This window comes from Phocoena sinus, chromosome X, assembly GCF_008692025.1.
Source record: "Phocoena sinus isolate mPhoSin1 chromosome X, mPhoSin1.pri, whole genome shotgun sequence".
In the NCBI taxonomy this organism is placed as follows: domain Eukaryota; kingdom Metazoa; phylum Chordata; class Mammalia; order Artiodactyla; family Phocoenidae; genus Phocoena; species Phocoena sinus.
In genome coordinates, this window is record NC_045784.1 from 6,165,897 (window position 1) to 6,182,151 (window position 16,255).

At 47.9% G+C, this 16,255-nt stretch overlaps 1 protein-coding gene across 4 annotated transcripts in view; it reads right to left on the minus strand.

Annotated features, from left to right (window-relative positions):
* ANOS1 (anosmin 1) overlaps positions 1-5,591 on the minus strand; it is a 192,237-nt gene extending 186,646 nt beyond the window's left edge. For all 4 annotated transcript variants that reach the window (XM_032619052.1, XM_032619051.1, XM_032619050.1 and 1 more), the window contains exon 1: positions 5,289-5,591. In XM_032619052.1, the coding sequence (XP_032474943.1) occupies positions 5,289-5,486 (198 nt within the window). In that variant the 5' untranslated portion in view covers positions 5,487-5,591. The remainder of the gene's footprint in view (positions 1-5,288) is intronic.
* Between the last annotated feature and the right edge of the window lie 10,664 nt (positions 5,592-16,255).

Genomic DNA, 16,255 nt, shown 5'->3' on the forward strand with positions numbered 1-16,255 from the left:
CAGCTTAGTTCTCTCTTTTGCCAAAACAAACAGCTTCCAATTACTGCTAGAAAAAAGCCTCTGATCTCTAATCAGCTACCTAAACGAGTCTATCAGCAGTAGTTTGGAGAGCGAATAATGTCCCATTAAGCTGGAATCTCCTAACGCTAATAAAATTCTAGAGCCCTAGGACCAAGGCTGCCAGCAAACTGCTACTTATCTTCCAACAAGATTCCACCCACTTTTCCCCTCCGGTCCCAAAATCTGGCAAAGAAATAGACACACTCTTCTTTATTACACGTGGGCTACTCTTTTTCCCCAAGCTCAATTCTACTGAGCCTCCTTTGAGAAAACGCGGGCAGCGAAAGAGCAGGTTGCAGGTCTGCTAATATTTAGTGGAAGGACTCTGAGACTCAGATCCATCACTGCCATGACGACCAGAACCTAGCGAGACAGGCAGGGTCTCCGCCCTGAATGTCCCAACAAGCACAGAAGAGGAGGCCACTCTCAAGTTAAATGAGAGTCACCCAAAAAGAGACACAGCTAATTCCAGGCACATTTTCACTGTTTTCCCTCTTCTTTAATCTTCTAGGGAGGTTGAAAAAACAAGTGCACGGCAGGTTATTCCCAAGTGAGCACGTCAGCATTGTACCCTTGAACACGATGGACAGACTATGAAGAACCACCAGGACAAGTGGGCTTCACCTACCTCTTCCAAGGGTTAAAAAACCCAAACCGGGGCCAGCTTCAGGGACAAATGACCAGTGCACGTGGCCCTCGCTCAGAAGGGGCCCTGCACCTGAGGGTTAATGTGCCGAGATCGCCATGCTGAAATCCTCAAAGATCTTATCTTCGAGTACGTGCAGTCTGAGGGGATATGGGAGCATGTTCTAGAGCCTCCGAAATGCATGATGCCGCCTCTCCCCACCCCTCTCCACCCCAGGGAAGATTCTCGGCCGCCCACTCCCTGGCCCACTGGCACCCCAACCCTCCCAGCCTCTCCCACCTCACCCCCAAATCACTGTCCCCCTCTCTCCTCTGCAGGGGCCTGAGAGTGGGCAGGAGGAGGGTCAGGGTGGCGCGTGCATGCATTGATGTGCCCCAGAATTTAGTGGTGGCTGTCCCCGGCCCAGGCTGGGACCAACATACTGTGTTTGGTGGATGGCCAGCCACAGCCCAAGACTCCACGGGAACAAGCCTATTGCCCGTCCCTAACGCAGGTAGCTAATCGCATCTGGCAAGCAGATCTAAGCACACCTCGGGGCTGACCATCTGCTATGGGTTGCGTGTAGGAGGGGGAGAGCCCTGGTTCAGCTTCCTGAGGATCCGGCTAGAACAAAGTGCAGCGCGCTGGTCCAGCAGCTGGTAGAACAGGGCACTGGGCAAGGGCCGTGCCTGAGCAAGCGTATAAGCTCGCCAGACCCCCGGTGCCCATGACGGTCTACACATGTCCTGCAAGATCCCCTTGTGGGGCACCCATTGGGCACACCCTACACAGGGCACTTTGGGGGTCCTCGTGTCCTCCTTCCCACCTTCCTGAGTCTGGTCCCCACTTTTCCCTCCAGGGATGAACCAGGACATCAAAACTGTGTACTGCTGGTGATTTTCCACATACAAGTGAAATGCTCTGATGTTTGCGTGTAACACTGGCAGTGCACAAGAGAAAGATGGACAGTGAGATCCACGCGAAAGACTTCATGTTTAAATTATGCTTTACCGAGAACAGCATTGGATAGCAAATTCCAAAAGAGAAGGGTCACAGAAGAAAGAACAAGTTTTATATTTTAGTTCCTTCGACAACACTTCTTGCTCTCTGAATAATGGACGACGTGTTTCCATTTGGCGCTGCGGCCTGAGAAATAGGCAGCCAGTTCTGAAGTAAGTTAAACCAGTAACCAATAAAATCCTAAAAATAAGAACAAATCCCAAACCTGTAGCTGTCCTTGCTGGGAACCCAGGTCCCCCGTCTGTTAGCGTCTCGGCATCTCGGGTCCTTATCAGCTCTTAGGAGGACACCAATGGTACCTTCTTTGTATGACGGTTGTGAGGATGAAATGAGACAGACTTGTAAGACCCCCAGGACGGTGACCCCTTTATTACCATCGCTTTCATTATCCCCAACAGGTTTTATGATCTCCACCTTGCTGGGCAGGTGTCCTACTGGACACACGAGAGGCTGGAAGTTCAGGAGGGTGATCTTCCCCAAGCTACGTATCTGCCAAGTGGCTAAGCCTGACGCAGAGCGCCATCTGCCCGGCTCTAGAGCCCACCTCCCTGCTCCTTACCCCACAGCTCCGACCTCAGCTGCATTCACTGAGGAAAGGACGCCCTTCCCAACTGCCTCCGTTGCCAGGCTTTTAGCCACGTGCACGCATGATACGTGTGAACTTGAAATGGCAACGTGCCAAATGCCCTGCGCACGACATCGTGGAGCCGGGTACTGACAACCTGTGAGGTGCTAGCCGTTACTGCTTTTCACAAATGAGAGGCAGCCCTCAGTGGTGAAATCAATGATTCAGTTCAGAATCCATCTCCCTCGCAGTACGAAATCCTAAGCTCCTTCAGGTCGGGGACCGTGGGCAGATCATTCAGGATACAGACACTCCAGTATCCCCATCACCACACCCACTCCCAAGCATCAGTATTGAGTCCCCCATGCCATCAGGCAAGGTTGACAGCCACGTGATTGACAGGTGAAGCCGATCTAGCCCCACCCACGTGGAGGCACGCGTGCGCTCCATCCACCTCCAGCCTCGAGCTGCAAGGCTGGGAGGCACTGGCGAGTGTGCAGAATTGGGGCGGAGACGTTTGGACCCCAGCCGCCTCTGCAGGCCTGCTACCCCAGGTCACTGGCCCTGGCAGCTCCTTTAAAGGAGGCCAGGAACTGTGCAGGAGAAGTTGGGAACCCGCACCTGCTCCAGAAACAGCCCTCTGCTCCGGTTTATTTGCACAGGTGGGTGGGGTGACCCTGATAGAAGGGGCTCTTCCGAACCCTTCCACCAGCCCAGCCTCTCCCGCCCATTAATAAATCCCACGTGCAGCCTAATGAGTTGCCCCCAGGCTGATCCCTCCGCATCCTTCCAATTATTTAAAAAGGGGGAGGGGCAGGGAAGCTTGAAGCTTTATAAGGAGTGTGTGCTTCTGTCTTCTCAAATCTTAAGAACGCTTAATCCCTGCAATTTAGATAAATCAGATAGGCATTACCAGGTTAGGGTTAAACCTCCAAGAGTGGCTTTGCAACTGATTGCAAAAACAGCAGTTATTAAGTCCTGAGTAATTTGCAGCTTATTTCACCCAGCTAATTAAAATGTAATCAGGATTGTCTGGCAATGTGTATTCTGTCAGCAGTTTTTCTTCCGAAGAGAAATCATGCCAAGAGACCACAAGAAAAGCCTTTCACGGGAATTGGCTCGATCTAAACTGCTTCTTTAGCCGCTGAAACTGTAAAACAAATAAATTACAGCAACTGACAATTCAATTTAAAAAAAGAAAGAAGAAAGAAAGGAAGGAAAGAAGAAAAAGAAAAGATACTCTTTCTCCCTGGGAACAGGCTGCCGTTTCGTTTTGTTTTCTGTTGTCGTTGACACAAGAGTGTGGCGTCTCCTTGGGAGAGTGGCCGCGAGCGCAGGGCCGGCGGTTTGGAAGCCAGGGGGCTGCGGAGGGGCCCTCTCCAGGATGTCCGCGTAATTTCAGCGCACGAGACCACACTCCCTTTTCCCTTTCCGTGAAGACCCACGAGGACAGCAGAGCGCGCCGAGTTCTCTGACACCCACCGGATGTCGCTTCTTTGAGAACACAGAGAAGCACGCACTCAGGCGCATGCAAACTTCGCCAGCTGGTTCACTCTCCTAAGATCCCAACTTTTAGTTCTCCTTGTGCCACTCGGCGCGAGGTTTCATGAGTTCTCACGCCAGAATGAACATCGCTTCAGACTTCGGAGATTCGTCCCCAACTCCACGGTCATTACGATGGCCTCCTGTCGCAGCTTAGTCCCCAGGGCCTCTGGGAAGGCCCACGTATCCCGCCCGAGTGGAAGAGACGCCCAGTTTATTTCTCAAGGGCAGAGGGCTCGTCTTAGAAGCCCACCCAGGAGCCCCGGTCTCCTTCTGGCCTCCGCAGTTTTCCCTGCGGCGAGAAGCTGGGACTTTGGAGCAGGTGAGCAACTAAGGATAGAGACGAAAAGGCGAGGGCGAGAACCAGGGCAGACAAGAGGAATTCGGTTATCTGCGTGAATGGTTTCAGAGTGCGCGCACTCGGGTCAGCTGGGGAAGGCAGCTGTGGGACGCGCCTCGGTCGGGGCCGGGAGCGATTCCCGTGCGCCCACCCTCGGCCAGTGTCCCTGAGCAAGTCCCGCGGGGGTCCTCCCCTCTGTGGCGCCCTCCATCACCCCCCCCCCCGCGCCCCGCCCCAGGATCCCGGCCATCCACAGCACCAAGCGTGCCGTTCTCTGAACCTTCTACACACCCAACACTCCCACTCCCACAAGCTCTCCTACCCTCAAGCCGACAGAACCTACGAGGGCTGGGGGAGATACTGACCCCCGGGAGCCCGCTCAGAGCATCCAAACACGGCGCCTCCAAGTCCCGTATCCCCTGCATCCCTTCCCTTACTCTCCACGCCATTCGTTGGCGAGACCTGGAAGTTTTGGGGCTCCGAACTGGGGCGCGCACAGCTACCATCACCACCGCCTCCCCGGGCCCCAACACAAACGCGCTGGAACGCACGACTTGGCCCAAGTGCCCCGCCCGGGGCTCGAAGGGTGGGCCGCGAGCTCTCGGCCCGCCGAGAGCGAAAGCAAAGCTCGGAAGAGACAAAAGTGTCCTCCCGCGGGCACCTGCGGGGCCGGGGCTCGTCGCGCGGGTCCCCGGGCGCAGCGGTGCGCGCCTCCCGGCCTCGCTCGCTGTGCCCGCCGCGCCCGCCGCGCCGAGGGCCCGGAGCGCCCTGGAGTTTGCGGGACTCGCCACCAGCCCGCAGTCCCGCGCGAAGTCCCGGGCAACTAACAAACCCACACTCCCACCCTTGGAAGCCACACAGCTGCTCTCCCTTCCCAGAGAAACCGCCTTTCGTTTCCCCCTCGGAAGGGAGGTAGGTAAAGATGCCGCAGGCTTCTTTTTCCTTTGGGGAGCAGGGAGGGGGCTGGAAAAGAGGGTTCGCGCACCCAGACTGTAAAATCCACGCGGAGGCAAAGCCGGATCTGCCGGCTGAGCTGGGCGAGAAGTTTGGGCGGCGAGGCTGGGAGGCGCGCGCCCCGAGCGCACCCGCCGCGGCCCGCAGCGCCGGGGAGGACCCGGGCGGGCGGCGGTTCATACCTGGAAGTGCTGGAAGAAGGCGGAGATGCGCGTGATCTGCAGGCTGAGGCACCTGGAGGCGCAGCGGGCGCGCTGGACGCTCCCGGCCGACAGCGACTCGTCCAGCCGCCGGGCGGCCGTCGCGCCGGAGCCGGCCGCCAGGCATCCCCCGGAGGCCGCCAGCCAGAGGCAGAGGGTCAGGGGCGCCCCGGGCACCATGGCTGCGGGTCGGGGGCGCGGGCGCCGGGCGCTGGCCGAGGCTCCCAGCTCCGCGCCGGGGCCGCACTGCCGGGAACCTCGCGGCCGCCGCAACTCCGCTGGAAAGTTCAATCATTCAACTCCGGCCCCGCGCCCTCCCTGCCAAGGCCCTCCCCGCTCTGCCTCCAGGGGTGGGGTGAGGGTGACAGGCGGCCGCGCCATTGGCTGGAAGGGAAGTGAGTGACGGGGGGCGGGCGGAGGGCCGTGGGCAGGTCTGAGGGGCAGCGAGCCGGGAGCTCTAGCGCAGGGGGATGCCCGCAGAGCGCCGCCGTGCGCCCCTCTCCAGGTGGTCCGCTCCCACGTAGGTTCCCCCACGGTCCGCTTGCGCTCCTTCCTGACCCCCGTCACCCCCCGCCATCCAGTGAACGTCAGGTGCGAGCAAGCCCGGGCCTGGATGTGAGGCGCTGTCTCGGGCATCAGGGCCTCGGCGCCCACAAGGGCATGGGAACAGGCTAAGGAAGGACGGAGCGCCCCTAAGCTGTGGGCTTTCTCCCCGGTTCCTACCCCGGGCTCAGCTCCGCTCACGCTTTCGCTTATCTGAATTTCCCTTTTCCCGAGGAGTGGGAAAGAGCTAAGTGAGAGGACTGTGGTGAGTGTAATAAGGCGAGACAGAGGCCAGGCAGGGACGTTTGACTGACACGTCCCTCATCCTCCCTCCCTCGTTCCTTCTTTCTTTCCTTCATTCCCTTCCTCTCTTCCTCCCTTCCTTCCTACTTCCCTCTCTTTTTCCTCCCTCCATTCAGACCTTCCTCCAATCCTTTCCTTCCCTCCTTCCTGTTGTCCCGTGGAAACCGATCTGAGCGGGCAGCTCATAGACCCCCCTGGTTTCCTCAGGTGTATGTTGTTCCATAGACCCACCCCCACCCCACCCCACCCCCACCCCCTGGTTTCCTCAGGTGTGTGTTGTTCTAGTAAGCACTACCCGCCCAGCCTGAGTGACTTATTCAAGACACACCTTGCCTCCGCTCTTCTCCTTGTCTTTGGCCCAAGTCTTTTGATTTGGCCTTTTCAGCAGCAAAATTGCTGCACCGTCCCGTCTTGTACTCTCTTCCAACGCTCTTTCACCACACGCGTTCTCCATCCCCAGCTAGGGCCCCGCCAGAGGAAGAGACGCAGCAGCATCTATGCTACACCACCCCTAACAAAGCTCTGTACTGCCCTGAGCTCCACTGGGAAGTGGCTGTGCTCCAGCCCCCTGCCGGTAGGAGAGCCTACAGAGGGCTGGGATGTGAGGACGGCTGTGCTCCAAACTTGGGGATACTTACGTAACGCGACAGAGTCCAAAAGACTCACGCACACTCATTCGGATGCGGGGCAACTGACTGATACTGTGCAGGATTGCCCTCGCACGTTCCAAAACGCAGCATCTCCCTAAATACACCACTAATTGTGGCCGGAGCGTCGAGATGCACGCCACCTGCTCAAAGATACTGCGCAAAGCTGGGGTCTTCTTCCCACAGAGCCCGTGGCTTCTCCCAACCTCCAATCCTGTCCCCCTAAAACTCTGCAGATTTTCCACTCTGAGATTTTGAGATCGTCCCGTTCAACGGTGCCAACAACCATCTACAGTTATCCTATTACACCCATGTTTCTTTTACATCATCTGACATGTGTATTTCTTCATATAGTTTACATCAGCGAGGGCAATAAAATTAATTGCTTAGCGAGTTTCCCAATGGGTTGTAAAAACCAGCGTTGTTTTGTTCAAAAGGTTCTGTAGGCAGAGCTGGCCTGATGGGTGTGTGACCTTAGAAGGATCCGTACCTTGTTTGATGCTCTTCTGTCACAACGCTGACGTTAATTTTCAACACCGTCCCCCGAATTTTCACCTCGCCCTAGGTCCCACGAATTACATAGCCGGCGGCACCTGCTTGAGCCGGAAACATAAAAAATGTAGACATGGGCTCACATGAACTCATACGGTTGTTTAAAAGATGCTCAGAACTGTGGACGGAAATCTTTTTAAAGAATGTTAAACATACTCAGTATTGACTAAGAGCAAAGAAGCTAACCGTGGTGACCCCAAGCAGGAAGGTGCACTGAGCCTTAGGTCAACCAACGGAGGAGAGACATCTAAATACAGGGATTGTCTTCTGAATGTTATCACTTTCATTCAGGAATGACTAAAAACACTTCCAAAAGCTGCAGTGCCTCCTTCCCACAGGGTTTGAGTTTTGAAGTTAAGCAAATACCTGGTCTTGATGAAGGTAAGGGTATTATGATGCCTATATTTTCTTATGGTATCTTTGATTTATAACTGCACGCTATATCATGAAATTTATATTCTAGAAAGCGAAATCACAGGGACAAGCATGCTGGGCTTTTAAAACAGCTTCTAAATGTTCAAAGGGATCACTGCATTTTTTTAAAAAGCGACGTGTGTTCTGCTTATATGGGTTACATAACATATTCATGTCCATGAATAAATGCATTTTATGATAAACCACAAAAGAACATCTAGTGAGTTGCACAGAAAGCTTAGGATTAAACACACAGGGCTGCTTTATTATGCATATGTTAAAATAATACTTGTGGTTACATTGCTTTCTTCTTTTAGAATTATCACAGACATCTTCTGTGATTGTGCTGGCTTTTTTTCATGTTATTTATTTTAATTGCAGTTTAAAGTAACTTTGAAAAGGGAAGCATTTTGGTAAAGTCAGAATAACAGTCAAAATCTACTTTTATTCTGCTCACATACACGTGACTATTACACAGCTCACCCTGTGAACTGGCACAGAGACTCCCTAACTTTTGACGTGACTGGGTAAGCCATACGCTACGTTCCTGAAGACCAACCACATGAGAGGGGAACCAGAAGTACGTATGGAAGGAATGACAGGTAAATGGATGGGTGGGACTCGTCCAGGTGCCTTAGTAAGAAAGTTAGTATGTCTTTCCTCAAAGCCACGTTGGACCTCACGCTCTGAATCTGGAGAGGAAATGAACCTCAGATTGACTTCAGTGGGACTTAAATAGACAAAACACCCATCTATTAAAGAGAGTAGAGAAGGGCCTTCATTGACTCTTGTCTCTATGTATATGAACACAGTTGGACCAGGACGTGTGGTCCATCTCAGTCAGGTTACAGAAGAAACACAAAACCAGGCCCCCATTCCCAGTTTCCAAAAAGTTAGCTATGTTCTTCCTTGCAATTGATTTAGGTTATCAGTTTCTTCTCCTTTTTATACTTTTTTCTTTTCTTTTTCTTAAGCAGAGAATAAGAGGCCCCTGAGAGGTTTGTTAAAGGTGCACTCCAAGACTCCACGTGCAGAGATTCTAAGTAAGCATGTCTGAGGTGAGGCAGCCCTGGAATCTCAGCTTCGAAACACCACCTCCTGATCCTAGAGCAAGTGAGCCACGGACAGGTTTGAGAGAGAACTGATTTAGAAAACATGCCCCATTTAAAATGGAGTGGAAGCTTTGATTTCAGTAGCATCTATGACTTCATTTTGTTTAAAGTACCTTTTTTAGGTATGTGTGTTGATATAGATTGGACACACCTATCTACTTCTTAATAATCATATTGATATATTTTTTCGAAAACCTTTAGCCAAGACACTCTTAGACTCATTTTTGGGGGCCAGCGGCTTGTCTCTTTAAAGGCTTTTCAGCTGCATTCGATAAGGATAAACTGTGAAGGAAGCAAACACAATCTTTCTCTGACATTCCCCTCTTGGAAAAGCAAATTGAGAGCTTACTCTAAAACTGGAGAAGGCCAATACTTCAGCTCGATGGCATTTATGAGTTTTAAACCTAGTGTGGTCCACGGTCATTGGTTATGGGTTATAGGGGACAGTGACGTGAGGGCAGGGAACCCACATATGGTGCCCAGTTTCCTTTGAATTGCTTTCACTGGATGATGCAATAACAGGCATCTTCTCTCAGAAACTGCAGTTAACATCCAGAGAAATTAGAATTAATTTTTAAAAATTAAAAATTAACATTTTGAGAAATCCAAGAAGCGAGCCAATGTTAGAGCCTTGGCCTGCACTCACCTCTACATCTGCCTGCGGAGTTGTCAGAATTTGGTAGCCAGACTCTTCCAGATCTCTTCTTCAACTGGGCTTTCCCCCTCCTCCAGACTCTCGTCTGCTCAGCTTTGAACTGTATGATCCAGGGAACATAGAGAGAGCTCTTAAAAAGAAAAAAGAAAAAGAAAAAGTGAAATGGGGAGCTCGGATGCAGTTAAGAACTGCATGTCTAAATATCAGATTTGCATCCTTTGTAATATGATTTCAGGTAAGGATGGGGTGAACCTCTATGGCGCTGTACCGATCTGTTCCCTGATGGCAAATTTCATCGCTTACAAATGAAAATTATAGCTTTTTGCACTGGGTCACTGAATATACACTCAGCTTTTTGGAGAAGGATGCGCATATCCATTTGCAATTATCTGCTTGCTTTTTTCGTCTTGCAATGTAAATACCCTATTTGGGGATAATTTTAGTTTACAAGACGGTCCTCTTCAGCAACATTATAAAAGTTCAGTCGCAGCATACACAGGTTTAAAGGTATTATTTTTAATTACCTCGATGTTTACTAAGATATTACTAAGAAGTATCAGAAATGTGTTTGGATTACTTTTGTGTGCTGAAGAATATTTTAATGAAAAATTTAAGCTTTTTTTCTGCAAAATATACAAAGAATCGTCAAATATCACAATTTCAAGCTATGACTACGCTTCAAGAATTTGTCTCCTTGCCCTTTTCCCCTTCCCTCCCCCAAAGTCACCATCAATCCATCAATTAGTGTTAAATTTGTGTGGTACCTGTTCTGCAGTCATGCTAAGAGCCTGTTCTAGATTAAGTCATCACTAAAGTTTTATTCCGTCCCTGCAATAATTACTAAAATTTAAATACTTACTAAAAAAATGTATAGGAGAGTGTGCATGTTTATCTTTCAGGGATCAATTGTATGGTGATGGTGACGTTCAACTGTAAATGCTTTCACCCTCCCAGCCCCAGGAAATTTTAACTGTAGCTTATTTGAGGGCTTTTGTTGATTTCAGTGCCTTATTGAGCATAACAGCTGCTGCCCATGCAAGGAACACTGGGTTTTTAGAACCCAGTGGTTTCAAAGAATGCTCAATGTCAGTAGAATTGAACACTTGTCCCAAAGACCAGGCAATTAACTGATTTTACACAAATGTTAATGTTAGCAACACTACAGTGAGCAACCAGAAAGAGTCAGGGTTCTCACATTTGATTTTATATATAAGCTGTAGACACTGAAAAACATATAAATAGTTGGAGAAGGAATACCACGTAACGGCCAAATGGTGGACACTAAAATATAAAAAGTAACTTGTGTATTTCAGGTTCTTGACATGACCAAAATATTACCACTTTGCCCCCAAACATACATTCTGAGAAGCATAAGCAAGTTACAAGAAATGTAAATTATATAATTTTATCCCAAATCTTAAATGAGATAACTTTAACTAAAAACCTCATTTCTCATTTCTGAAGGACCGGCTTTTCATGGGAGATAAATAATAAGTACTGCAGTAAAATTCATATTTAAATTTTGTAAAATGAGACTTTTTTGGCTTTTAAAAGGAAGCTCAAATAATCATCCTTTTATTCTGAGTTTCATTCCTAACATGAAAGAAGCCTACACAGGTGCCTCCTCAGAAACTGAAGCTCTATTCTGTTGAAAGACTGAAGTGGGGTTGTTCTTCTTGATGTTGCTCAGCCCATGGAAATTTCCACTGAGCATGTAAATACCATAGATTCGGAGAACTTTCTGAAAAGGAAAAAGGCAACTTTTAGCAGGAAACAGCGCCACACGCTGGCCATCTACATAAAACATGACGGCAGTCGACAGAATCTTCTGTTTGATAACCTAATTTGAGGACGTCAACGTTAAGCTAGACCAATTCCACGGTGGACTTCAACACAGGAAAGCTTTCCTCCTTAACTACAGTCACACTGAACTAAACTAGGGAAATGAGCACAGCTGTCTTCAAATGAATTTTTTTCCCAGCTTTGAAGCACTTCTCAAACTATTCACTACAGAACTCAATGACAAAGGCAGCCTGTGCGTGAATTCTATTTGAAGTAGCTCCTTTTCCAAACACCTCTGCAGCTCACGCATTGCTTGCCTGTTAAGATTTCCTAGAATATGAGACTTAGGTGAATAAAACTCAACACCAGGGGAAACTAAAGCAAATAAAGTGGACAGCCTTTACCTTCAGTGGTAGCAAACAGAGAGAAGACCCAGAAACTGCCTTTCATCGCTCACTGGCCACCTTACACAAGATGGACCAAGAGTCAAGAGAAGAAGATAAACACATTGGAGAATTTGAGGGAAGCACTGTGATACCCTGGGACCGAGGGAAATAGATTGATGAATGTAACTAAGGTCGGAATCAATATTCTTCTCTTCTGGATCTGCAGGGGCTAAAAAAAAAAGTGTCCCCCAGCACCAAAACAAACAAAAGACAACGTTTCGTTTTACCTCCAGGATGTTCTACAGTGGCTAACAGGAACCAGCTGGACGCTATTCTGTCCTTGATTGCCTTTGGGTGCTTCCAGGAATCAGAAATCAAAGGTCGTTCCCTTCCCTCCTCTCTCCGTACAGTTGCTTCTCCTGCCCACCCCTCTTCACAGGCTCACACTCCCTCTCACACGAAAGGTTGACTTCGAGTTCCAGACAAGGAATGCCAAGCCTGCTTTGCTCTGTGTGCTCCGTTTTCTTAGCAATCTGTGCTTCTCTGGGACACAGAGGGACAAGAATTGGACAGCAAAGATGGTAAATGGGGTTCCCCTAGTGTTTAAGCGGGATTCCTAGTGGGAACATTTTTCTTACAGTCCTGGATGTTGCATCAGGTAGAGAAGGTCCTTGGTGACCATGCAACAACTTCTCAGCTCAGAAAGAACTTTCAATCCGTTTCTTTTTCTTCTCCTGCAAATAATCAGTAGCTACCCTTTCGGATGATCACAGACCACAGTCAATCCTGGAGAAATTTATATTTGACATATTGATATTCGTACTGTTTTTCATATGTGAGGACCATGCTAGGGAAAGGTGTTCAGTTGAGAGAAACCATAGCGGGCAGACGTGGACCTGGGTCACTGATACATAGTAAGAGGAACTGAGAGGAGTCTGGGATCACTGAGATCTGGCTGACTCTGTCACATTAGCAGGGTCTCACTAAGTGAGTTACTGCCTCCTGGCATTACGAACAATGAAAGAAATGAAAGTGATCTGAGCCCCTTCCTGTTTTCAGAGAATTAGGTGCACATGTTCAATGTTAATCAATGTTAATTTAATACCAAAGACTTTGGACCCTAGATAGAGATTTTTCCCTCCCTGCCAAATAATTAACTGAAATTATAGCTGTAACTGTAAACATTATAAAGTTATGACTTCATACTTGCCTCTTCAGCTGCTAAGGGATTGTGAGAAATGATGTAGTTTGAAGACTAGAAGGGGTGAAAAATACCAGTTCGGGATCAACCTGGTGTTAAAATCTCAACAGGGGCAACGAGGGATGTGCCACCTAGGCAGATTCCTTCCCTTCCCTGCGTTCCCGTATCTTCCCATTGCAAAACAGGTATCGTAACAGAAACCGCCTCCCAGGATTATTCTGAAGTAATACTTCGGAAAGATTAGGTACAGACCTTCAGTTAATAATAAGTGCCCAAACTAGGCAAGGTACATATAGCATTCACAGTATTAACCAATGGATTTATAACGTACGGTTTTGTTTTTGTTTTTAACTACTCCTTAGTATAAATTTTATACCAGGGTTTCCAACCCCAGCGCTATTGACATTTGGGGATAATTGGCCGTGGGGAGCTTCCTCTACCATGGGAAGCTGATCTGGCTTCCACCCACTAGATGTCAGTAGCATCCACACCCCATCCCCACACAATCGTATCTAACAAAATTCTCTCCCGACAGCACCGTGTGTCCCCTCAATGACTCCCAGCTGAGAACCACTGTGTTAGAGCAATACATCTTTAGTTTGGAGGAGTCAGTTCCCACTAATGGAAAGGTAAAGATGATTTTCAAATGACTTCTGAAATGAACGTGAGCTTCTGAACATGAAAACGAAGTCCACTTTCTAAAAGGATTTCTCAAAACAGCTTATTTGACAATGTATAAATGATGACAGACTAAAGAGAAAAGCAAATACCCAGGTACAATGACCATCTGCCTCTCCAGAGTATCCAAGACAAGCGGTCAAACCCCCGACGTTATCCAAAAAGAACTCGCACAGCAGATGTGAACACCAGAGCCGTTTTTCTACACCTGGTCAAACACTCTACCTGATCTTAAACACACCTCTTTAGGTGCCTGCTGCATAAAATTTGATCGTTGGGGAGTTAAATTATACATTTTTCCCTCAGTTAACTCTTTACTTTTTCGTCAGCTTTACGGAGGTAAATCTACTAAAAACAGAATTAACTTACATAAAATACAATTTGTAAATTTTAAATGAGCAATTTGATTGTTAAGACGTAATTTGCCTTAACAAAGTATGCCGTTGTGTGACCACCAATATGACTGTGATATAGAATATTCCCAGCACCACGAATAGTTCTCTTATGCCCTGTTGTATCCATTTCCTGCCCTCGCTCCCAGTCTCTGGCAACCAGTGATCTGATTTCTGTCCTTCCATTTTTCTCTTTTCCAGAACGTCATATAAACGACAGTATGAAGTGTTGTTTCTTTCTTTTTTTCACGGAGCATGTTGTTTCTGAATTCAACATGTTTGATGCATGTTTATTCCTGTAACTATGTGAGGTTCTGAAAGTATCAGGTGGGGATTCAGGAACCACGTAAGAATTATCTGAAATTATTGAGACCTACAACAAATGGAAATTCATCAGGCCACACCCTTCTCTCTGCTTCCCAGCATGCAATTTGGCTGATTTAATGCAGCAACCCTGGTTACAGCTGCCTGCAGGGGGCGGCAAAGGGCTGGGATGCAGCACCAACATTTGCCCCCAGAGTCAGAGATGTGGAACGGGGGCCGGAAGCTCAGTCCCAGGTGAGAGAGCTTCCAGCTCAAAGCTTCAGCTTTACCCTCCAGCAAAACCTGAATTAGGCCCGGGGAAGTGAGGAAGTCCTCAAACCATCATCTGACATGAGAGAACAAATCAGAGGTTAGATCAAAGGCAAATCCAGAACTACAGAGAAGCATTTCTTAAATAAAACACACAATGCATTCACTTTTTAAAAAAATGATATATTCAGTTATATTAAAAATTAAGACATAGTGTTCATCAAAAACATCTTAAAGAAAGAAAAGAGACTCATTACAAAGTGGAAGAAAAATATTTTCACCACTGACAAAATATTAGAATGAAGACCAGGGAGTGAATTCCTACAAATCAATAAAAATAGCATAAACAGACCAAAAGAAAACTAAGCAACAGTTATGAACAAGCACAGGCACATGAGGAAACACATTTCTAAAAGACAGATGAAGGGATGTTTGGCATCACTGATGACCAGGAAAAAAATAATCTAAAATAAGACCAGAGCACATGTGATTTTACACCCTTTCTCTCAGCTACAACTGAAAGTCTGTCCATGCTACCTCTCAGAGAGTAGGTAGCTCCACAGAAGCTTTTATTCATTGCTGGTGAGGCTGTAAATTGATGCAATGACTCGGGAAAGGGGCCAGACATCACCTGTAAACAACCAACCACTCACACAGGTGATGATCCCTCAATTACACTCCTGGGCAACCCAAGAGAAGCTATTGCATGTGTATTGCAAAAACCACAGGCAAGCAAGTTTTATAATAGCACAGCTCAAATTAGCAAGACCTTGAAACCAACAAAACGTCTATCAGTGGAAGAGCAGATGCATACACATAATGAAGTGGTATACAGCTATCAAGTTAATTACTGAGATGTACATGTTACAGATCAACCTTAAAAACTGAAAACAACTTGGCAGTGAAAGGAACTGCCAAGAGATTAGTATGGCAAGATATCCTTTCATAAAGTTACAGATAAGTAGAATAAAATTAATTAGTAAGCATACATATGCAATAAATCTACATTAAAGAGAAAGAAAAAGGGATAGTTGACCTAGATTGCAGGGTTATAGTGAAGAAAGCAAGAGGGTTGGTTGATTGTAAAAGACCTGGCTTGTGCTGTTGGTAATGGGATTTTCTCCTGTCCATTGCACTCTTCACAATGACTAATTAAATAGCTAGTTGAATACGTAAAAGGTGCCATATCTGGAAAATGGTGAAAATGTCTGGACCACGAATTATAATTCATCCAACTCCATGTTCCTGAAATTTAATTTAAAAATATAATGGAGGAACTTCCCTGGTGGCGCAGTGGTTGAGAGTCCGCCTGCCGATGCAGGGGACACGGGTTTGTGCCCCGGTCCGGGAAGATCCCACATGCCGCAGAGCAACTAAGCCCATGTGCCACAACTACTGAGCCTGCGTGCCACAACTACTGAAGCCTGCGTGCCTAGAGCCTGGGCTCCACAGCAAGAGAAGCCACCACAGTGAGAAGCCCGCGCACCGCAACAAAGAGTAGCCCCCACTTGTGCGCACAGCGATGAAAATCCAATGCAGCCATAAATAAATTAATTAATTAACTGAAAAAAAAATATATATATATATAATGAAGTAAAATTAACAATACCAGATACATGTTTATTTCAGCAGCATTTCAGGGCCCAGGTCTTCTAAAGCAATATGAAATGTATTCTTGTTGAAAGAATGAGTCAAAAAGCAATTCTTTTTT